This window comes from Xiphophorus maculatus, chromosome 10 (genome assembly GCF_002775205.1).
Source record: "Xiphophorus maculatus strain JP 163 A chromosome 10, X_maculatus-5.0-male, whole genome shotgun sequence".
Classification (NCBI taxonomy): Eukaryota; Metazoa; Chordata; class Actinopteri; order Cyprinodontiformes; family Poeciliidae; genus Xiphophorus; species Xiphophorus maculatus.
The window spans coordinates 7232964-7258545 of NC_036452.1; the positions used below are offsets into that span (position 1 = coordinate 7232964).

General features: G+C 37.4%; 1 protein-coding gene across 1 annotated transcript; it reads right to left on the reverse strand.

The window, feature by feature from the left end:
• Nucleotides 1-608: 608 nt before the first annotated feature.
• Nucleotides 609-25380, reverse strand: LOC102227826 (SH3 and cysteine-rich domain-containing protein 2-like). The gene is made up of 11 exons (XM_005814367.2): nt 24966-25380; nt 13364-13733; nt 13187-13281; nt 8182-8266; nt 7988-8100; nt 7840-7903; nt 6232-6287; nt 5988-6076; nt 4895-4946; nt 3085-3222; nt 609-2864 (listed from the first exon to the last, which is right to left on the reverse strand). The coding sequence occupies exons 1-11, from the start codon at nt 25053-25055 to the stop codon at nt 2766-2768; spliced, it is 1251 nt and encodes a 416-aa protein (XP_005814424.1). The 5' UTR covers nt 25056-25380; the 3' UTR covers nt 609-2765.
• Between the last annotated feature and the right edge of the window lie 202 nt (nt 25381-25582).

Genomic DNA, 25582 nt, shown 5'->3' on the forward strand with positions numbered 1-25582 from the left:
ATACTGTTACTTTATAAGTCACTGAACAGCTTTGCATCACAATACATTAATGATCTGCTGTTGTCATAGCAACCTTCCAGACCCCTCGGGTCTTCTGGTTCTGCTCTGCATCCAGAAACAGAACCAAACATGGAGAAGCAGCACTCTGCTTCTGTGCACCACAAATCTGGAACAAACTTCCAGAAAACTGCAAAACAGCCGAAACACTGAATTCTTTTAAACATAGACTAAAAACCCACCTGCTTAGAGTTGGTTCTGAAACATTTATAAATGATAAAATATATAAATTATATATATAATATATAATTATATTAGATAAATTATAAATAATCAACAACCTGCTGTGTAACAGCAAAATGTAATGTTTCAATTGTTGAGTGTGCGTTCTTTGTGTTTTTGAAATGCCTTGTTGCTGAAATGTGCTAATACAAATAAAATTTTATTTGATTTTTGATTTGATGAATTTGTAAGAAACCAACCAAATGAACTGTTTCTGGTTATAACGTGACTAACTGTGAAAAACCTCAAAAACACGCCATTAATTCCCATTGTCCATCCTTACCAAACACTAAAGACGAACCATTGTTTTAAATGACCAAAGACACAACTTGAATGTTCATTCAACTTTATTAGCATTATTTGAGGATCACATGATGACCAATCATGCTGAGAGCTAAGCCTGGTAGGCGTGCAGTTAGGTTAAACTGGTAATCGTTATCCTGAGCCAATCCTAGTTCTAGTCAGTGAGGATTATTGAAATAGAACAGTGTACACACAAGACAGCTGATTTCAAAGTCCAATTTTAAATCTTCGCAAAACTACTGAGTGACAAAGACACGTTGAGCTGCTTTGGAAATAAGCTGTGAACAAAACAAAGTGAGTGACTAGAACTGTTGTGCATAGTATCTTGAAATATTTGTGCTGACACGGCGAGATGGTAATTGAGCAAAGAGATGCATTACATGCTGCAGATACATGAGACAAACAGGAATCTCCTGCAGGTAAGAATAGAGAAATTAATGCCCTCAGTCGGCTCCTGCAAAGCTGCAAAACTTTGTGTTAGCATGCTTTCAGGAGCTAATATATATATATATACATTGTTTTAAGAAGGCTATATACAAACACCCTTAGTTTAACCAAGCCTTATAATTTATGACAGATCAATAAATTAAATAAATAAGGAGATTTGAAAATTAGTTCTCTGTGGAAAAGACTGACGGCATTTAGTAATTTTTCTCCATCAAGAAACCTGAATATGGCTTTTAATCAGTCGTTCTGGTTTGTTTGCTCTTTCCTATTGCATGACATGAGAATAATACAGGACGTTACACATAGGCTGCGTTCACACTGCAGCCTGAAGTGACCCATTTCCGATGTTTTTGCCGTAATGCGACCTGTAGCTGATCTTTTCATGACAGTCTGAACAACAAAAGTCGGATTCTTTTCGAATGCGACCAAGGCCACTTGGACATCCGACACGTATCCGATTCAGATGTGACCAAACGTCCAGGTCGAATTCATCCGATTTGAACGTCACTGATACTCGACAAACCTCACTATTCTGTGTCCCCATGCGCGTAAGCAGGAAGAAAAACAACAATGGCGGACGACAATAAGGATTAAGTTGTTAATATCCTGGCTCCAGTCGGACAACAACTTCAAAACCGTAAGATATGCTCCACCGTTAGCATCCATGTTTACTTCCACAACCACTTAGCACGCTCTCTATGTGTGACGTTATTGCGCCCTCTACTGCGCATGCGGGACACTTTCAGGTTGTTTATAGTTCACGCTGGAGATCACATACAGGTTGCACATATTTGGAAGTGTGAACAGCCACGGCAATAAAAATCCGGATTTGAGTCACTTTGGGCTGCAGTGTGAACGTAGCCTAAGACAAATTATGTTTATGATGCAGCAACAGGACGCAAATCCTAATAATCCATTGAGCTACATAGTAGAAAGTGAAAATACAAACCCTCTGAAATATCATGTGGATGGGAGAACCTCTGAAGGGCAAACTAAGAGCTCCCCAAGGTGCATGCAAGTATTTGTCACATTGAAACTGTGAAGAGTGCAAATGTGCCATTCTGTAATCACCGAAAAGCGTTTTGGGATGCAGGGAAAACCCTTGAGTGCGTGTGAGAGAAAGGGTGTGTTGTGACTTTGATTGGACCAAGATAGAGCAGAAAAGACATTAATACACAGTAATACCTGGATCATTTTATGTTTGAGAATCTGAGTTATGTACCATTAAACTTGGACATTGTGACCAAAATTATTAATCTTCACTCTACTCAACCAAAAACAGGTTTGCACAAGCAACTGCAATACACATCCAGTGTATTATCCAAAGTTTTCTTTTCACAAATAACTTCAACATGCCTTGACATCATGACAAAAACGTCCTTTACCCTTTTTTTGTGAGTGAGTGGCCAGTGTAGAGGCTAATGAGGTAGCCAGAGTACCTTCACACTCATTCTCTTGAAAATAATTGCTACATACCTCTGGTGAAAATATAAGAAGCTTCACAAAGTGAAGCTGTGCTACAAGCAAAGTAGCTCTGAAGAAGCTCCTGGTTGTCTTAATCTTCAGCCAAAAAGCCAAAGCTGCAGGCTGTTTTCCACTCGAGATGCAGCAGTGATGCTTGGAGGGGTGGAGGAGGGTGGATGGTTGTCAGTGAGGTGATGGCTAAACACTCCTGAGTATTCCTCCATCCCTGGGAGCTCCTCTGCTAAATCAAGGAGAAATCTGAAATACTGCCATCATATTTCCAGCAGAAACATCACAGGGACAAGGCCTCTCTTCTTCCCGCTAGTCAGCCGAAGGAAGCCGTCAATCTCCTCGTTTTTCCCGATGCAGATCTGCAGAGGGCAGAGGGAGGAAAAACAGGAGGGCACAGAACAGGAGCAGGGGTGAGAAAACACTTTTAGGACCTGGGCGGAAACTGACCAGATGCTGCAAGCTACATACTGCTGTCCTCTATAATTTTAACACTTTCTGCATTAATTTGCATCCACTTAGAAATAAAAATGCCTAGAGCGAGTGTGTGCATGCAGAAGATAGGAAAAATGTGTGCATCACCTGATTCTCTTTCACAGTCATCTGGCCTTTGTCTCGATTGCCATGGAAAGCAGTGGTGACCTTCCACACCCGCTCACCCGGTCGGACCCGCTGGACAAAGTTGGCTGGGAAAAATCCCACCTTGTCTCTGCTTTTCCCCTGGTAAACACAACATCCACAAACATTCGGCCTGCTGGTCGACACAGATATGTTTCTCTTTGTTCTGAGAGATTATTCAGAAGTTACAGGAAAGCAAAAAATACTAAATACTAAACATCATTTTCTGAATAAATCTATTCCTAATGGGGGAGTTAAAATCCAAATTTACCCACACATACACAGTAAACAAGCTAAATTTAGTCTAGACATGATGTGTAATAAAGTGGAGAGACAAAATGAATTAATAAAGCTTCAAAAAGGAATGGAGAGCCAAAAATATTGCTCAAATGTGTCATTACATAAAAAGCTGTCAATCAGCTGATTTAGTCCTACTTAATGACCAATAAATGGTTTTTCATTACCAAATTATTGCACAGGAATCATGTCATAATGGGTAGAAATGGAGAGCCCTATCAAGACTTCTTCAACTTTATAGTTGCACAAAAATGTATTTTTAAACATCTGAATGCTGCACCTTACAGCCAAAACTCAGTGGAACACAAAAGAACATCAATTTCATTATAAATAAACTACGCCTAGTTGCTCCTCGCAAGATTTCTGACAGCGGGGTCAAAAAATAATCGCAAGAGCTGTCCAAGACCAAAGAAAAACTTTAGGAAAGCTTAAGAAACCCCACAAAAACAATAAGTAAATGGCATCTGGGAAAACTTGCTGCGCTAGACTCTACTGCTGAAGAGCAAAGCTTGGTTAAAGTTTGCAGATAAAATTTGGACAGATATTAAAATGCCGGTGAATACACTGCAGTCTAATCAGATGAGACCAAAACACAATGCCTGCTAGAAAAATTGTTCTGCACATTATCCCAAAAACAGCAGTGAGAACATCATGGGGTGGTTCTTGTTTATAAGCATGAAGTATTGGCTTACTTGTTATAAAAGGATGAAGAATTACTTAATAATTAATCTAAAATTTGAAGTCAAGGTAGATTTGTTTCCCCCCGAAAGACAATGTTCTCAAACACATCCAAAAAAACCTTTTGATTAGTTTCAGACCTACTCCAATCCAATTAAAAATCAGAGTAAATAAATAATCAGAGTTCACAGAAGAAGTGTCAAAAACAATTAGGATTTGAGTGTCGGTGTGAGAATGGGTCAGAAATACAGATTTATCGAAGCTGTGATTCCCAAAGATTTCAGTTTTGATTATGTGACTCGCTGCATAAACATGCAACTCATCTGTATCCTGAATTGAAACAGATTTTTTTTGGTTCTGTCTCTAAATTAGTGTTGCCATCATTAGACAAAAACACATTTCTCTTTATAGACTTTCTAGTTATTCTCACTTTAAAAGCAGTTTTTTATTTGTAAAATGAGTTACTGATTTGAATTTAAGTCCATGTGCTTAGTCATTTTTGATTTTAACATAATAGCTCACATTATGAACATAAAATGTGCCAGTTTATCTAGAAAATGATTTAAACCACGCACATTTTAAAATTTGATTTCTAGGCTACGCTTCGCTCTCATTGTCTCTAAACAGATTTGCCCTCAGCTTTCCAAGGCAGGGCGATGCATTAAACATGGGTTACCGTACTATCCATTCAATGGCAATCTGGATATTTATAGTGGGAAAGCTCTTAGCAGAAAGGGCAAAAAGTAGAGCCTTTGAAATATTCAGGGGATAAAAATTACTACAAAGGAGTGCCGCCCACCTTCCACCAGTCTTCGTTGGAGTCGTCCGTGACTTGAATTCGGTCGCCAGGCCTGCAGACACAAACATAATATATAATATGAATTATGTGCCATGTAGATGAAGCCATACAGGTACCTAAACACTAAGTAATGATTAGTTTTCTAAAACAGTGTTTGATCAGATTAAATCAAAGAAAAACATGCTCTCTGCAACGGCGGGAGTAAGCCCAAAGTCTCCACTTTCAGAAACTGTTGGAACTTTTCAGATAGCGCAACGTGTGGCAGAGTTACGGTACTGCAAATATGGCTTGTAAAAATGTGTTGACGCGTTCGGTCTAGAACGGGTCATGGTACTATTATTCTTAAAAAAAAATTATTTCCACCCCTGAATGTAACTCTGCTGTATGTTTCCTTACTGACTTGATTCTTTCACAAACAGCTTTAAGAGTCACTAAAATCCCAAGCCTGAATTGTTCACTGCAAAAACAGTGAACTATTAAATCTTACCAAGTAGTTTTGGTCTAGTTTCTAGTGCAAATATCTTATTACACTGGAAATAAGATAAAACCAACTTAAAAGTAGCTTTATAGCTAGATGTAGAAGCTTGTTTTAAGTAAATAATTATTTTTTGTTCTATTGGCATATTATTTCATTTATAACAAGACATTTCTCCCATGTTATAAGTTAATTTATCTGCCAATGAAACTAGTACTTTTTCATCAATATTAAGGAATTATTTACTTAGAACAAGTGCGTGAAAAGTTACTTGCAAGTTAGTTTGTCTTATTCCCAGTGTGCTAAGAGATCTGCACTTGAAACTAGTCCAGAAATACTTGGTATGATTTTGAGTTTTTGCAGTGTTTAGATTAGTTGCAGGTGTTGTACCACACTCAGCAGTTAGGTGTATCTGCTAAGATATGAAAACTATTTTCTGACATGCACTCAGTGCAGCTGTTTGTCCTTCCCAGCCTCCCAGCACGTTCCTCCCTCCCAGTCTGAGCCCCCTGCGATCGTCCTGCTGAGCAGGCAGATGGTGTATGAATGTCCTTTCTCACCTGGCCACTCTAATTCATGCAAAATCACGCATACAGTACACAAAGAAATCTTACTAACTGTAGTTCCAGGTCATTCTTCTCCTGAGGCAGAAACTTGTAGAGGGCGATGTACGTGTGAATGGAGTGAACTTCGACTCGCTTCGGAGTCTGGCGACAACAAATGTGTGAGATTAAAAACAGTCAAAACGTCAAATTTGTCTAAGTGTAGAACCAAAGGAAAGAAATAAAGAGGAAGACGGACTCGCAGAATGCTTGTTCAAATAAAAATAAGCTGAAAGAAGAGGAGAATGCTGACTACACACCTTCAGGCTGACCCTGTCCTCTGAATCAGCCTTCTCGCTTTCAGGAGGGGTGAGCACTGGAGAGACAGACACATAAACAAAGACAAAAAGGAAAGGGACGGATAGACAATATGAAAGGTCACATGAAAGAAATAGACAGTGGAAAGAGTAAAAGTGCAAAGTGAAAAGGAGAGATAAAGAGAGAGAGCTGATGACACTTTGTGACCGAGACAGCAAGGCAGAAGTGAAGGTCAGGTACTCTAAAGTGGTGGCAGAACAAACAGAGATGATCTTTTCTCCTGGGACTAAAGAGCAAAAGGGAAAAGTACTGGATACACACACAAAGAAAACCTCAAGTCTACACTGTAAATGATATCGTAGCAGTTCGTAGTTAACGTTTTGACATTTAGTTTGTATCTCTTTATCAGACACGTGTACGACTCCAGATCTCAAATGTCTGTTTTGGAGGTGAACTGTAAATCTAAAGGGATTCCCCGAGGTTGTGTTAAAACTTGTGTTAAAACATTTGTATTTTATGTTTGAGAAATCCTTGAATCTCACATGGTAGCCATTCGAAGTACCTTAATGCCAGAACATACACTGTACCACCTATTTACCCAAAACTCCTCCACCACTCAGCTCCTCCAGACTAGCAGCAGCAGCAATTAGCAAACACCTGATGGAACTGCAAGTCTGCTGAACTTATAATACAAACTACTTCTCAGTCCAAAGCTCTATGAATAATTATAACAGCATCATGGAGAAACGTTGTTGTGATGAGTGTCGGAAAGGGTAGGAGCTTCTTAAGGAGTCAGAGGCCAATTTAAATATTTCAGAAACAAATAACTGAAAGTAACGACGTAGTGTTTTTTCCCCCCCCTTTTTAGAAAGGCATATCGGCTTTTTATTCAGGCTGCTGCACTGTTTTTTACTTTTACAACTTTTGGTGGTTTTATTCCCAAGTTTTTGTGATATGAAAAGGAACCATCTGCCACAAACGAATGTCAATTTTGTCATGAGGTGTGGTGAGGGTTGGTGAGGCAGACGCTGTAGACCCAGGTAAGATGAAAATGATGTCTTTAATGATGGGCAAACACGCTCTAGGAATGGGCCGCACGGCCGAGCTGAAGCCAGGGCTCGACGCCGGTAGCAACCGCTAACAAAAACAGAAACTCGGAAGACAGAGCACACATTCGACGAGGACCCGACGAGGAACAAGGAACACAGGTGGAGTTAAATACATGGGAGGGTAATGACAGAACGAGACACACCTGGGAACAATCAAGGGGAGGACAGGACAACGAAGAGACGCAAGGACACAGAAAACTCTAAATAAACACAGAAAAACACAGAACCCGACAAATTTGTACCCACCTTTACAGCGTTTTATCATATTGGTGAAGAAGCAAACTGAGATGAAGCCTTACATTTAGTAAATCCCCAGTAGGAACAAAGCTGGAAAGCTTTTGACCTTGTGTTTTGTCATGGAAAATGCTGGACTTGGAAACGTAAGCAGTATAATGCATCTCTCATACGATAAAAATGATTTGTGCTTACATTTCTAAAAAAAAACAACCAAAAAAACATATACCATAAAATTAGCAGATGAATACAAAAGAAACAACTTACTTCCTGGAATAATTTCCTCTTCAGCGATTGGTTGGTTTTCTAGTTTACCTTGCAGTGTATCAGACTATGATAAAGAAAGCAAAGTCAATAACGTTTCTATTTAACATAAACTTTAACTTAAATAGCCTACCTAGTGTGTATTTTATACCTCATGACAAGGGGATTCGGAGATACTTCCAAAGCTGGAGCGACTCATCTGAGCCAATGACGTCCCATAACGCAGTGCTTCATACACAGGGTCAACGATGACATTCTCTGTCTCTATACAAAGACACAATATTACGATGAAACACTGCAGTTGTTTGTCGGTGTGACAAATCATCCGGAGGTTTCATCCCTCACCCTGGGCAGCTGGAGCCTCCTTGACTATACTCAGTGGATCAATGGTTAGCAGAGGAGAGCTGAAGTTTCTCTTAAAGGCTCCAGACTGAAATATTAGAAGACCAGAAGAGATGCGAAGAGAGCATGTTACTTAGAATAGACAGAAGACAAGAATGGGTTCTGCACGGGAAACGCGAAACCTTAGTATATTCAAAATTCCTCAAGATTTAATGCTGAAACTCAGAGCACTTTCCCTAACAACAGTCCAACGTCCTGCTGCCTTAACCCTCATATTACCAGCGTTTGATGAAAACAATGGACTTAAACACACCACAAGTCACAAGACACCCCCAACAAATGTCTAAATCTAAGAATTATCCAACATGACTAAGGCTACGTTCACACTGCAGTCCGAAGTGATACTTCAAAATATATGCGACCTGTATGTGATCTCCAGTGTGAACTGCAAATGACCTGAAAGTGTCCCGCATGCGCAGTAGAGGGCGCAATAACGAGATGTTCTGTAAGAAATTACTACAATATTTAATGTGTCAACATTACCGTAGAAAGCAACGTATGGGGGAATTTTTCTCCCATAATTCGAGAGCACACATTTTCAGTCTGAAAGCAGGACTTCATGTCTTTTGTTCTCAAAACTTCTAATGCTTGTACTCAAAACTTCTGCTCTCTTTCAAATATTCACTGTCCTTTCTCAAACCTTTTTCCTCCCGCTCAAAACTTGTCTCTGTTCGGATAAAATCTCCGCTTGCAAATCTCTCTGCTCGCGCTTGGAACGAAAAAGCACAGTCGCCTGGCAACCTCTCAGCCAATAGAATAAAAGTGTTAAGTGTTACACACACTGGGTGTGTTTGTTTCCTTCTAGTGGATGTCCCTGTGTGGCCCTACAGTGGCCGGCGCACCTTACTACTTTTGTTAAAAAAATGTTAATAAAATCCAAGCCTGGCCGTTGGGAAAACACATGACATCCTGCAATGTTAACAAAACACCATGAGCTCAGTACATTACATGTTATTGCACTGGTGTTGTATTTGAGGACATTTGTAAAAAAGCACACACCTGCTCCCAACTACTTCCACCTCTGTTTTACGACAGGAGAAAAGCAAATAATTGCTGTTGACATTTCTCCATCTGAGCCTTCAGACGGGCTGAAGGTGGAACGTACTCAAGCTGAATCAGAAGGTTCTAGGCAATGATTCTTCCCTTTTTGACCTTTTGAAATCAAACAAAAAGTCAGTTAGTCAGCTTTATTTATCCATTTGTTCTTATATTCTGTTCTTATATGTTAACAGCTAAAATGTGCCCCATCAGTGAAGTACAACAGAAAAGAGGGATGTGTGTATGTGTGCAAAGCTTTCCTGCACTAAGTAATTTTTTGTGCAGTGCTCAGCATTCCCAGCTTCCCATTAAAAGTATTTTACATCTTAACGTTTAATTAACATTGATTACTAAACAGATTTCAGGATTCTAGAGTCATTAGTGACTCTAGATTATGGAGATATTTTAAAGTGTATGGTCAGCACATTAGCTGAACATGACCAAAGGGTGGTGAAGTTCTAAATAACGCACTGTGAAAAAGTATCTACCTCTGGTTTTGCTTTGCCACAGTTACATGTTTAACATTAAACAAAATTTTACATCAGACAGATAACCAGAGTAGATACAAAAAATAATGTTTTCAAAAAAATATCATTTACAAAGAGGAAAATGCTAATCAACCTAGCCTAGCCATGTGTAAATAAATAAATCTCTAACCACCACATTAAAGAGGCAGTATTATGTATTTTATTGCACAATCAAGTACGGTAACTGTATAGCCTTCAGTTGTTATAAAAATGCTATATATTTCAAACATTACTTAACTGGGATTCTGTTAAGGTTTCACCAACTTTAATGCATTTCAAGACCTTTTAAGACCATTATGTATGGAGTCACAGAGCACACTGAGAAAAAAATTACTCAGAAAATATGAAGTTAAATAGTCCTGTCAAGATAAAATTTAAGACTTGTGATTAACTTATTAAAAGCCAATTTACTGTTTAAATTGAATTTTACATTTTGAGGCCTTAATTTCAGGTGAATTTAAGACTTTGCACAGACTAGGTCATCTCAGACATCTCAACATTTAGTTTTTTACCTCACTAGTTTTACCAAATGTGGAGAACCAACATTTAGTTTTTTACCTCACTAATGCAGAACAAACACAAAATCAAGAAAAAACCCAATTAGTTTATAAATTATCGACTACTTATTCTTATTAAACATAGGGAACTAATATTTAGTTTTGTACTAATAGCAACCCAGAACAAGAATCAAACATGGAGACAGAGAAACTCCTACTAGTTTAGTTTATAATTTGTATATTATATTAGTATATAATTTTTTCAGTACGTATTCTTATTGCTAATTGGGAACATACTCTAGATCTAGAGAAACTCCTATTAGTTTAAATTGTGTAGTACTTTTGTTCTTTATTTTTGTTGTTACCCTTACCTTTGTGTATCTCTTTTGGTTTGTTGTTTTGTTTGCATTTCCTTCTAATTCATGTAAAACACTTTGAACTGCCTTGTTGCTGAAAATGAGCTATATAAATAAAATTACCTTACCTACCTTATTACCTTACTGTTGAGCCAAATTCTTCACATTTTGTTGGACTAACTGAATCATGAAAAGCTGAAACATCTAAAAGAGGTGAACATGTTTGTGGATTCTTATTTTTTAAATGGCCTTTAAACTCAAGGTCAGTCACGCTAAGCCGGTCCATTTCTCCAAGGCGCTGGTCCCAACGGCCAAACTTAGTTGTAGCTCCCTCAAGGTCTTGGATGCTATGCTATGGATCTTTGGAGATCCATAGCATAACAACAATTAATTAGTTTCTTAATTTCATATGTTTAGCTGTCTATTTTAACAAGATCTGAAACATAAAGCGCCACAGACTGGGCGATAACTCCATTTTATCAATCAAAGTTTTGGTTTTTGAAGATTTAATTTTTGCAAAATGTGGATTTTTCTTTTTGACAGTTCGAAGTGATGTTCAGGTCGCCTAAAGACTACAATCTTGTGGAAAGATAAATAAATATGTCCTCCATATTTATTTAGACTTTGAATGCAGGCCAACTCAGTGACAGAGTATTAGGGCCAAGCTAAGATTTGTTTTAATTATGACAATAAAGTCATTATATTACAAGAATAAAGTTGTAATATTAAGAGAAATTTTTGAGAAAAAATTAATGAAGAATGTTGAACATTGTGGAAACTTATACTTTTTATATAAGTTTTACAGATAAAAGTCAATAGAAATACTTTTTTTTGGCATTTTTTCTGCTAAAATTATGAAAATATTCTTGTAATTAAACAAAAAGTATTGTAACCTGGCCATACCTTTCCATCATGCAACTCACTTTTATATTTTATAAAAGTGAAATAAAAGCCACTTTTATAAAATATTTTCTGTCATGTGCAGTTTCTCAGATCTGGTATTAAAATAAATCGTAGATTTTATTTTTAAGCCATTTCCCTCAGCTGTAATATTTTCATTGAAAAACTTTAATTTACATGCATAAATGCGGGCTTACACTCCTAATTTCACAAAACGGCTAATTCATGCCTTGATGAGTGTGCAGTGATCGTAATGGACACTGGATTGGTGAGAGCATGCACATCCTTGGGGGACAGTGTTCACCTCAAACACAACAACTTTCACACTGAATTAGGCAGACCAGCTGGTACAGAGAGATAATGATTTTCCAGCAAAGTTTAGAGGAAATGTTGCATCCAGACAAGTGAGAGAAAGAGGGTAAAGAAGCAGAAAGGTTGTAAGACAGACAAAATACGGGAATGTAACCAGATGAACTTTACTACTGCTAGACTCAGCCTTTTTTCTTCTGATAAGGCATGGCATATAAAAGAGAAAAAAACATGGTCCTCTGCTACTACATTTCCAGTCAATCCATGTTCCAATTATACCTCCACCTTTTTGTCTTTGCTGGTGTGAAAAAGGGGCTTTATTCTCTCTCTACAAGCCAGGGATTTTGGGACTGGGCATATTACCAGGGCTAAAAGGCTGCGCCAAATGACTCAGAGACACTTAAGGCATCCAGATGCCATTTAATTCTGCTGATACAGAGCATTTTTAATTTGTGTCTTCCCTCCAAGGAACATCCACATTCCCAGTACATTTTGGAAACAATTACAGTAAATCTAATTAATTATGTGACTGTTTTTTTGTTCGGGGTGAAGCAAAGGAGCAACGGAAACACAGAGAACTTCACATAAGCAATCAGTACAAAATAGCCAATTAAGCATTTTTGAGCTAATAAGCTTCCTTTCAGAGCACAGGAAAATCTGTCACACTTAAGCTAAAAGCATAATATTTATGAAAACCTTAATGGTACTGTATGTTTACAAGATATTAGGCATATGGCTGCACAATGGCAACTTTTACGCTGCAGTAAGAAAGACCTGGATTGGAGACAGTCTGAAATCTTTCTGCATGGAGTTTGCATGTTCTTCCTGTGCATTTATGGCTTCTTTCTGGGTACTCCAGTCCAGAAACATGACTGTTAGTTTAATTAGTCTCTCTAAATTCTCCTTAGGTGTGAGTATCTGCAGACAGCCAACAGGTGAGAGTTTTCATTGGCTATTTTAGCATCTGCAGCAGGGTAAGCCATGGCTCCATGAGGTGCAAAAGGAGACTTCACTCCTCCCATATGGATAATTTTTTAACTTATGGCTGTAAAGTGTGTTTAGCAAATAAGTGCTAAAGGTTAGCTGTAAGTTTTGTTATCCATGTTTTTTTTCACAAGGAGTTAATTTGCACAAGAGCAAATTAACCCACAAGTGTGCATTACCGAGAGTGGAGAGTGAAACAGACTCTTTTTCACATGAAAAACCGTTTATAAATCACAGCAATGGGGGGGGCCAGAGGAGCTCATGCCGCCCTGGGCGGTAGCCCATATCAGAAACCTCCACTGGTCAATTTCTTCTTAGGAAACACTGAGTCTCTTACCTTGCCGTTACAGGCCTGCTGAGATAGTTCAGAGGAACACCAAAGATGAGCCGCCAGCTTGCAGGCTTTACAACGCAGCCCTTGCTTGGAATTTCCTGAATACACAGCAGATGAAAAGCACTTTCCGGTTTAGTCAATACGATAATAAATTGCTAAGCAGGTTGCTAATTGACCTACCTTGGATCATATGTTTGCATCGCTGGCAGCTGGTAGGCCTACGGAAGACATGCTCCTGGAAACAGTGAGTTTTGACCGGTTGCATTGGCTGAGACTTCAGCTGGTTCTTTAAGGTCCGGGACAGCGAAGGGCTGATGGAAGGGGAATGTGAAGACAAGGAAGGGTTGGGGCTGACTGATGGGGATAGAGAGGGAGAGCGCTCATAGCCCAGAGGGGATTCAGAGAAGGGAGGAGGAGATGATGGAGGTGGCGGCGCTGTGATGATGGCCGAGACCGGCCGAGATTCGCCGTTGCTCCGTTGGAAGAAGTTATCCACGCTCTTGCTGCGTATGACTGATTTGAGGGACAGGGAGCGCTTCAGCCGCTGCAGCTGGAACACAGAGTGAATATTTTTAGACTGCTTTGTACAAAAAAGATTGGATCAAATTGAGCAAACATCTAAAAGTGTTTCAGAGAACAATGATCTGAAAGCTACACATGCTAGAAAAAAAGCAAGCACACAGAATCAGAGAAGGCACATGAATGTGAGCCCAGGCTGAGCAGTATTTCAAGATTTCTAGTATTTTGTTTGTCATTTCCCAAATTTTCACTTCTTTATATGTTATATTTTTTTTTCAATTTTAACCCTCTAAGTCCTAAACAGATCCAGCCAGATTTGCAGTACCATAATCCCGCCAGATGTTGTGCTATCTGAAAAATTCCAACAGTTTCTGAAAGGGGAGACGTTGCGCTTTCCAGCCAATATAGGGTTATTACGGTAATTTCACCCAGTGGTAGCAGGGAGTTAAATTAATCTAAAGGCCACTCTTTTAATAGACAGTAAACTGTGGAAATAGTTTTCTAGATATTGAAAGTTCCAGTTGTTATTTATAAATGCGCAAATATATTTACTCACAGGACATTTAAAGAACTGCGTACAATTAAAATAAACAAATAAAATATCCAGGCGGAGATTTGAAACTTGGGTCATAAAGGACTAAATTACATGATACAATTTCTGTATTTTTGTTTGCAAATGGCCTTAAAGTTAACCAAATAATAGTGTATTAGAGTTTGGATTTAAAAAAGGGATAAATTAGCCAATCTTAGTGAAAATATTTTATGCTTCTTCATGTAGTTTCTCCACAGAGAAAGAGGAACCAAACCAAATTTTTACCAAGTAAAAGTTTCAGCCAGAACAGAATTTTTTAAAGAAACCGTTGGAACATTTCAGATAGCGTAACCTGTGGTGGGATTACGGTACTGCAAATTTGGCTGCGTCGCCAGCGATACGTTAGGTGAAGTAGGGTTAAAAACCGGTTGCAGATACCGTACTATGATATTCATGAACCAAAACTTGAAAATCAGGGGAGAAAACGACGCTCCCCATCTAATTCCCAGTAAATTCAACAAGCATTTATTAGTGCAAGCCATTTTACTTTAGATTTTTGTTGTTTAAAATATTGGCGGGCGTTTAATGTGAAAGTAGGTGTCCAGTTTGAAGGGCTATGCAGGGTTTAAACTCTCTGGACGCTGAACACTTTGACTGTCCTTTCAAAGTCAAGATAACTTCTGATCTTTTGTTTTTATCTTTCTCCTCCACTTTTCTTTAGACTGCAGATTTACAGCCTCTTTTTGAACCCACCCTATGCCAATACTTCTTAAAATTCATGTTGAATTAATGCTATTGAGCGCCCCACACGTTCACTGTATGCAGTCATTGATGCACAGCAAATGTTTTGTTAGTCTTTGCTGCCGTTTGCCTCCATTTTGCTGAATAATTAAGAGATTCAGAAATGATGGGAGGGCCGTATATGGAAATAAAACTGCAGTGGAGTCGTACATTAAGGGGGGAGGCTGATGGATGAGGACAAGGACGTAATGGGTTTCTGACAGTGAAGAGCAGCTCTCCAGTTTGCGATGAAGTCATTATCTGGCTGTAGTCACCGCATTAAACCACACAGATTAAATTATCGTAATGACTTCCAGGTTCATGTGGTGGTTGTGAAGAAAGTTAGACAAACATGTCAAGATATTAACAATATTACAACCTCGCTATCATGTTTATTGCACTTTTTAGCTTTTATATCCACCACATTGCCCATCTGCGCTCACTTCACAAAAAAAATAATCGATAGTATTGAGCAGGTTTCTCCTCTATAAGCTACAGATTAAAAGAATCCAATTAGATTGAGTGATGAAAAGAGCCACTAGGTTCCTCTCGTAAATGCTTTCAAGAGAAAGCTGAATTTATGCTTTCTTTAATGGCTTTTCTTGGCTCAACAGAAGCCCCATTCAGTAATGAGTGTTCCTCTCTATTAGATCTGAAAGCTGCTTTACTGTGCTGATCTTCTGTCTGGTTTGGAAGGAAAAATGTTGTCTTCCTGCAAGCTAAGTTCTAATTAAGCGGTAAATTCTATCTCTATTTTTTGGTAAATGTCCCTACAAAACTTGTAGTTTGGCTCACAAAACACGACAAGACCAGATTGCAACGAACAATTAGGTCCGCTGAGAAAAAAAGCAGGGTTTGTTCAGGTCTCAGGTCTCGAAATGGGTAGTCTGCAGACCCCACACACCCTGGACACAAACTGTTCAGACTTTAAACTTCAAGTCATCACATTCATCTAAAATGAAACCCTACTTTTCAGGTGAGTAAATCAATAAATCAAGTTTATTTGTATAGCACATTTCTGCAACAAAGTGCTTTACACCATAAATACAAAAGAGTCAAGAAATGTGAAAACCAGTAACAGAGATCGTTAAAATCCTCAGTACGCATCAAATGCAGCTCTGAGATCACTTAAAATGATTAATTCTCTGATTTTACTTTTTATAGGTATATGTTTGAGTAGAATTAACATTGTTCTTTTATTCTATGAACTGCTGACAACATGTCTCTGAAACCCCAAGCAAAAATGTAGTATTTACTTACAGAAAATAAAAAATGGTCAAAATAACAAAAAAGATGCAGCACTTTCAGACCTCAAATAATGCAAAGAAAACAAGTTCATATTCACTTAGAAACAACAACTCAGGAAGAGCTCAGAAATCAATATTTGGTGGAATAACCATGAGGTTTATAATGAGATTCAGTGCAGTGGGCTCTTCATTTTTTACAGAGCTGTGTATTAGTCAAAACATCTGATTATTTCTATGTTTAAAACCCAAAGGGTAAAACGTTTCGTTTCTTTGTACATTCATCAAACACATCCACCGTCTGGGCGAACTGTTTGACAATAAAAACTTGATTTTTATGCATTTTTGTGCTGCTCAGTTGCCTGAGTTTTTGGATCCCCTCTCAGCTGTTTCCTACCAGTAATCCCAAACCTCTCTTTCATCCAACAATCACACTCCATTGTATTTATACACCTTGATTTTACTCAGTTCTCCAACAAATCTAGTTGTTTCAGCCTAACGTGTTTTTGTGCTCGTCCTCTACTTTGATTTCTCATCGCTCTTGCTTGCTATTCTGGAGTTTTCAACGTGAAAACAATATTATTTGTTCCATCAAGAAACTAATCTTTTTCATTCCTCTTTTTTGCTTATTAATCATTTTGATGTCTACATGCAGACCACAAAAATGTGATTGAGTCTTTTAAAAGTTTAGGTTTGTAACTTAAAAAAAGCACCAAATACTATCCTAATTTAGTTTATCATCATCACTGTGCACAGAGATGAGACATAAGACAATAACAGCTGTCTCTGCTGCAGGGGTTCACACGGCAGAGACTCCTCTATCTTTATTATCTCCAGAGCTTTATAGTTACAGTTATAATAAATGTGCAGCATTGTGTTGGAGAAGCTGCTGGTTAATTGGTTGTTATTTTAGTCTGCAACCTTCCCTGAAAAACAGTGCAGAAACCAAAAGCTCAACTCACAACTCTATAATATTTACTGATAATTACGGTGACTCTCTCAAACATCTTAAAATCTATTCATGGATCACAGAACCCGACACGCTCCTCGCTGAACTAGTGACAGCTATTAGCTCATCACAGTGCGAACTGTAGAATAAAGAATGTGTAATAAAACAATTTACTGACAATTTATAAACGGCACCACTGATTTCCATATTAAAAGAGAAAAAACACACAGATTCTCACATGGCACACAATTGATACTGAGTGAAGTACAAAGTAACATCTATTGTAACTTAAGGTCTTAAATCATCGTACCACATTCAGAGTAAGTGTATCGGTCTTCTCACAATGACCTGAGCTTTGAATTAAAGGTGACCTCGACGGGCATCCATCCAGCTGGAGCGCATTTGGTAAACATGAATTCAATCAATCTTTTTCAGGGAATGTAAGTAATTCTTCTAGCACTGAGGCTAACTAACATAAACTAAAACATTTATTGAACAAGTTCAAAATGTAATTTTTTTTATAAATATTGATTTTTATATTAATAACTTTTAAGTTTTTCAATACTATTTGCCAGATAAAATAGACAAAACAGAATTCTGACTTTTGATCTCAAAAGTCAAGAATCCTGAAGAAAAAAGTCAAAATTCTGAAGATTAAAGTCAAAATTCTAGAGAAAAAAGTCAAGATTCCTTAGAAGAAAGACCAAAATTCTGAAGATTAAAGTCAAAATTCAAATGAAAAAAAGTCAAAATTTTAAAAAGTCAATTTTAAAAAAAAAAGAAGTCAAAATCCTGAAGAAAAAGGTAAAAATTCCAAAGAAAAAAGTCAAAATTCTGAAGATTAAAGTCAAAATTCCTTAGAACAAAGACCGAAATTCTAAAGATTAAAGTCAAAATTCTAGAGAAAAAAAGTCAAAATTCCAGAGAAAAAAGTCAAGATTTCTTAGAACAAAGACCAAAATTCTAAAGAATAAAGTCAAAATTCAAAAGAAAAAAGTCAAAATTTAAAAAAGTCAATTTAAAAAAAAAAGAAAAGTCAAAATCCTGAAGAAAAAGGTAAAAATTCCGAAGACAAAAGTCGAAATTGTGAAGATTAAAGTCAGAATTCAGACAAAATAGAGCACTTTTTATTTTATTGGCCCTAATCTTCTTCCATAATAACCCCTATGATCCCATTAAATTTTGTAATTTCAACATGAAATGGGGAAAACCTGAAGGGTTATGAATAATTCTGCGAGGGACTACAGTCACAACAAAATCCCTAAAAATATGAAGATTCAAAATTCCCCTGTGAGGAATTTTGAAGTCTCAGCCTGTGTTTGGGTAAAATAAGAAAATACAGCAGGCCATGAATGTGATTGAAGGCAACCAGGTTGCTGTATGCACGGATTCGTCACCATTATATGCAAATGAATGAGCCATTGTGATTGTCAGCGGTTTCTAAGAGCCCCTTCTGCAGTTAAGCCCTTTTAACTGCCGGATTTGGAAATGAAAGCCTCTTTCTCTGCACACTTTGGCAGGCAGCTTGTGGGCTGCTGGAGTCTGCTAAAATGCAAATCACCAAAAAAACAACAGGCAGGCCTTTTAGAGCCACACACAGAGGTGTGAATGTAACAAGAAGAGAAGGATGAAAGAATTCAGCAGCTGCCATTTTGGTGTAATAGTAAAGTTGTTTCACCTTCTGGGGAAATAAAAAAGGGGAACATTGAGCCAGAAAATCATCAAGGCGCAGATGATCAAATTATCATCCAATTACTTTGTGCATTAAGTGGTAAATTAGTAAAACAGTAATTATCAAACAAAACTCTAAAAACTTATTTTGCTCACTGACCTTCAAGTCAACTGAGACTTTATCTTACTTAACTTTTATTTTCTGTTTTACTGCTTTGAGTTCTTAATTGTTTAGATTTGTCATTTTATTTTTGATGTTTTATCTTTGAAGGAACAGTCAAAGTGTTCAGCGTCCAGAGAGTTTAAACCCTGCATAGCCCTTCAAACTGGACACCTACTTTCACATTAAACGCCCGCCAGTATTTTAAACAACAAAAATCTAAAGTAAAATGGCTTGCACTGATTAATGCTTGTTGAATTTACTGGGAATTAGATGGGGAGCGTCGTTTCCTCCCCTGGTTTTCAAGTTTTGGTTCCTGAATATCATAGTACGGTATATGCAACCGGTTTTTAACCCTTCCGGACCGAACGTATCGCCGGCGACGCAGCCAAATTTGCAGTACCGAAATCCCACCATAGGTTACGCTATCTGAAAGGTTCCAACGGTTTCTTTAAAAAATTCTGTTCTGGCTGAAACTTTTACTTGGTAAAAATTTAGTTTGGTTCTTCTTTCTCTGTGGAGAAACTACATGCAGAAGCATAAAATATTTTCACAAAGATTGGCTAATTTATCCCTTTTTTGAATCCAAACTCTAATACATTATTATTTGGTTAACTTTAAGGCCATTTGCAAACAAAAATAAAGAAATTGCATCATGTAATTTAGTCCTTTATGACTTAAGTTTCAAATCTCCATCTGGATATTTTTGCTTATTTTAATTGTACACAGTTCTTTAAATGTCCCGAGATATTTGCCCATTTATAAATAACAACTGGAACTTTCAATATCTAGCAAATTATTTCTGCAGTTTACTGTCTGTCTGTTATGAAACTTTATATTTTTTAAACAGGTGTGAACTTCTGTAGTCATTTGGGTGCACTTAACCCGTCCATGCATGAATTATGATCTTTTATATCAAATTTTTTCCCCCCCAAAGTGTTTATGATTTTCTTACGGCATAAGAAAGGTGGGGAAAATGTTAGTAAAGGAAAAAATAAAAAATTCTAGGATTTTTTTCTAGGTGAAAAGTTGTAATTTTCTCCAAATACAAAGTTGTTATTTGGTAAATACATCAAGAGTAGAAGGAGGGACTGGATATTCCTGAGTTGCTTTTTCGTCCGTCTGCCATATTGGATTTAACTAAAATTTTCTTGCACTTGCAGTGGATGGCCAGTAGTTGGCAGTGTATTGTATGATGCACTAGTGTCCACTTTAGTGGTCTCTATGCATTTATAACACAAAAATCCACAAGAAACACAAGAAATTTGCTTTTAGATAGCTGTCCACTGCAGTGACTGTTTTGCATAAAAGGGTTAATTTTATTTTATTTAGGGGTGTCAGAATAAATAGCTCTAGTTTAATGTATTTCAGAATTGAAGCAGTGATGATATTCTCCGTTTTATGTAATTTCTTGCTGGTGCTTTCAGCCTTTAGACAAATTTTTGCCCAATCATTTTGGCATGGAAATTCTGAACATATCCAAGTCAATCAAAAATTATATGACTGAGTGATGCATCCATCTGCAAACAGAGACATGAAATAAACAAACACAAGTAGGCTGGATCTGTTTTGTCCAGAAATGTCATCAGCACTCATTAAGTTTGCAGATTGGTGCTGGCATGTGTAAGAAACACTCTGAAAGAAGCTGAGATTTTATTGTACAGGAAGAATGCAGCTAAATGAATGCCAGTGCTGTTACACAATGCAAATGAAGGAAATCTGCATGTTACACTGCTGGGAAAATACACACGCAAGGCTGGTTTAATGAGCTGCAAATAACCTGGAATCATAGCAGAAAATTACAAAATGATGAATTTAGTTTAATGTAGTCAGCTGGAGCTTGTTTTATCTTGTATTATTATTCAGAGCATCTCTAAATAGCCTTTATCTTTACAATCAAGCATTATCTAAGGGCCAGGGAGTGAAAAGATCATAATAGAAAATTAACAGTGATAGCGCAGCAGAGGAAAGAAAAGGGATGAGGAAGTCAAGGACAGGTGGAAAAGGTCATTGGACTGCGGAAATGGAAAGAGAAAAGTGTTACATAATCTATGTGTGGGGCATAAAAGTAATACAAAACTGATAAGGAGGTAAATGTGAAATGAAGGTGAGAGGAAGAGCTGGAAAGAAACAGTTTTCATCATTGCAGTCTCATTAAAATGTCTCTGTGTTGGCCAAATATCCAGTGAACTGTGTAGAGGCCCTGGAGACTGCTGCATATCTCCACCTTGCATTATCAGCAGACTGAGCCACTTCAACGACTTTATTAAACTTTATGTAGCGTGCAATAATCATTTCATCCTCACTGAAACAACAGAGGATACATGTGACAATCCAGGAATTGCAGAAACCGTTGAGATGATGAGGCAAATAAGAAGCTGCAGTCTGCTGACTATTAGACAATTCCCAAATTCATGGTTATTTGATTGTTCTGAATAAAAACAGATGTGTAAAAGCATCAAACATGCCATTTATCTAAGAGGACCTCTTCGCCTTGCAGCTATACATCCCCTTCCTGAAAGAATAGCCTATTGTTTTTGGAAGGTGGTGCTTGGAGAACATACAGAGGAGAGTTATACCCTCTATAAGTCTGTTAGCCCAGGAGAAGTACTAAGAGAGAAATGACAGGGTTAGCAAAGTATGTCATAGTTTAAATCTTAATTGTGAGTGCTGATAATGTAGAATAATGTCATAGGATGACTGAAGGAACTTTTTAACCCTTTATGACCCAGGCATCATGAATATTTTTGCTTATTTTAATTGCACGCAGCTCTTTAAATGTCATGTGAGTAAATATATATTTGCCCAGTTATCCACAACAACTGGAAATTTCAGTATCTAGCAAGTTATTTTCGCAATTTACCATCTATAGAAGTTTGTACAATTAAAATAAGCTCAAATATTCATGTGGAGATTTGAAACTTAGGTCATAAAGGGTTAAGATAAATACTAATAAATTTGAAACTATGATTAAACGCAGCTACTGTGAGCAGTTCTGTGATACAAATCACACTTCTAAAGAAGTCCTAAAGAAGATTATTATAAACAGGAATATTTTTAAGAGCAGCATATTTTGTGCTCTGCCATGCAGTCACAACCATAAAATTACCTAAAGAAAAAGTAATCGTCACTTTTTTACCACTAAATATTGCGATAAAGCTTTAAGTTCATATTCCCTAGAGCTATTTTAGAGATTCTTGAAGAAAGAGATAAAGTGAAAGATTGCATTTCTGCTCATCTTCTCAAATATTAATCCAATCCTGAGTGCAAGGTATTTGAATGACGTGCTCCAAGTGATTATAGAGGAATAATAATATTTTTGGAGTCGTCACCTTGCCTGTAGGTGGAGGAGGTGGAATAACTATTCACTCTGTGTCACTGCCTCTATTAGAAGCGCTCTAGAAAGCTGGTGGGCCCACTTAGCACTGTAATAAATACTCCAAGGGAGAACAGAGAGGGATCGAAGGGAGACATGAAGGAGAGCTGCTGCTGACGGGCTGAAACAGATGGATGCAAAAGAAGGATATCAGAAGGTTGAGGTTGTTGGGAAATTATTAAAACGAAGAAAAAAATAGTAGGGGTATCGAAAGAAATAAAAAAGATGTAAAAGAACCTCTTGTGACATATGTTTAGTAAACTCCTCTTCATTCCTCTACAGGATGTTTAAGGGAATGGGCTGCCAGCAGGGGCTTGACAAACATCTAAACTACATGGTCGATGTAGCTTGGAGATCCATTTTGTCTTGACAACCACTTGGGTGAATTATGACCGAGCCCCTAGCAGGACACTGCAAACATCTGCTAGATGATTGGCTCATAAATTCAAGCGCCACCTCGCTGCCCACCATTCATTATCGTATCTGTAGACAAACAGAGACAACAACAAGAAATCTGCTCTGCTGGGCTTAAATCTGGGCCCCCCGTGGAGACGCCCAACCAAATCTATCAGCAACTAATAACCTCTGGCAATTAAGGCTGCTTGTTAGAGCTCAACTGAAAGTGGAAAAATGAAAGAAAAATTAATAAGGCGGTCAAATAATGAGGAGGAACAAGTTTAAGATTTATATCAAGATAATTAAGATAATAAGCGGTATGAAGCCTTAAACTGCTATAAGATTAATATTAAATCTTAACTTGTGGATTACCAATAAGTAGGAAGTAGCTACAGTATTTACTTTCTTACAATTTGTCAAATTAAAATCACAAATTTTGTCTATCTAGCTAGCTAGCTAACTAACTAACCAGCTCTGGAAAAAATTAAGAGACCACTGAAAAATGATCAGTTTCTCTGATTTTACTTTTTATCGGTATTTGTTTCAGTAAAATTAACTTTGTTCTTTTATTCTATGAACTACTGACAACATGCGTTCGAAATTCCAAGCAAAATTTTTTTATTTATTTGGTCAAAATAAGGAAAAAGATGCAGTGCTTTCAGAACTCAAATAATGCAAAGAAAACAAGTTCATATTCATTTAGAAACAACAATACTAATGTTCTAACTCAGGAAGAGTTCGGAAATCAATACTTGGTGGAATAACCAGGTTTTCAATGGGTTCAGCGCAGTGGACTCATTATACATCATGTCATGCATTTGTATTGAACCCCCTTAACTCTGATACCCCTAAATAAATTGAGCAAAGTTAAAAGTTACCCATTTACTAAGCATCTGTGTGTAATATAATCTCAGTATAACTATAGTTATACTATATTAGTGAACGAAGAGCATCACCAGAATCTCGATTGTTCGTAACATTGTTAGGATATAAAATAATATCTTTAATTCATTTAAAAGTACAGAAGGAAGAATCTGACAGTAACATAATCACACAATAATGAATGCAGTTATTAAATCCAGCCAATAATTTGTGTATATTGTGTATAGAGTAATAAGATCATGTTAAGAAATAAAACAAAACAAAGAGTGAGTATTTGAGAAAGCCTTTCATAGCCAGTGTTAGGTATGGTGGGAGATCGGTTATGATGTGGGCCTATTTCGCTAGGAAACTTATTAGATAGAGAGCGTGAAATACACGATATGAAAAATAGTAAACTGACAGCAAACTGAAAATGGTTAATTACTGAGTAGTATAATGATCCAAAATGGTTCACCAGGCATAAAAAAACATTTTTTTCGTAGTCGCCCCAGCAATAAATACAATAGAAAACCACTTAAGATGAATGGAGGGTATGATAAATGTGCAACAATCTCCCACAAACTATGCCACAACCTTGTCAGATGTAAAAATAAGTTCTACAAAGTGTCACAATAATTGTGATTTTTTTTAACATGTATTTTTCCTCCTTCATCCATCTAATTTTGAAAGTTGTGTTTCAAATTTTGACTGCAAAATGTTAAATATATGCCAAAAGTTTGAGTAAACAAATGCTATTACTGTATAGCATTGCTAATAAGTTCATTATTACTCTTTCAATGTCAACGTGAAACAAAACATTTTATTTTAAATAAAGCAACAGCAGAACCATATAATCTAAAAGCAGTTCTCTTGTGCATCAGTCAGGAATAAGTTTTGTTTTTAATTTGTGATCTACAAGAAAATGAAAGCTTTCGTTGAATAGGTGTTTATTTTTTTCAGCACACGTCAGCGGAAACATGCACACCTTTGTGTAATATCTGCTCTCTAACTTTGAGGTCAGGCAAGGTGGGAGAATTACAGAGGCTTAGAGTTGTTATGCAAGACCTGGAGCCACTACAGAATTAGCTTCGTAAGGCAGAAAACGCTCAGTCACTCATTTCTAAAATTACCTTTATTTGAATTTAAAGATAGACCTCACCTTGTTACCAAGCATAAAAACCTACTCACAAAAAAAACATTATTCTTTAAAAAAAAATCTAGACACTAGTTTAAATAATTAATCGTTGGTTTTTCTGTTTTACAGTTGGCTTTTGTTGAACAGGTGTGCTGTTACCTTTGATTCCGGTTGACCGGAGACGGTGGTGCCCTGCCGGTTTAGGTCCCGGTTCTGAGGTTCGCTTTCTTTTTCGCTGATTTCCGTCATCTCGAATCGGTAAAAATGCTCCTCCAGTAGCAAAAAACCGAAGTCCGTGGAGACAGAGGAGCGAGAAAACTATTCATACAGAGAGCTCTTAAATATGTGGCGTGGAAAAGAAGAGGAGACGTTACAGACTCTAAACGCTAATCTACCCCCCAAAAAAAAACCCACAGTGAAAATCCTTTAAAAGAGACCTGCTTCCTTTCACGGTTAAAGCTCTGAACGGGTGGAAATGAAGCCAGTAAAATACCGGATTAAAGCCAGAATATCCGATAAGACTTGCTGTTCGTCCTCCGCCGCTTCACGTCTGTCTCGTGCCACGGACAGTATTTCTTCTCGCGCGCACACACGCACTCCTTACAACAACTTTAATCTGAAAGTGCTCCGCGCGCTCTGATTGGCTCAATTTGACAGACAACGGGGAAAAATGGACCACAGAAGCCGCTGTGATTGGCTGTGAGGTGATGACGCTTAGATGTGATGAATCTTTTAAATCTGAGCTAAAATATCGCATTTCAAGGAATAATTTATCT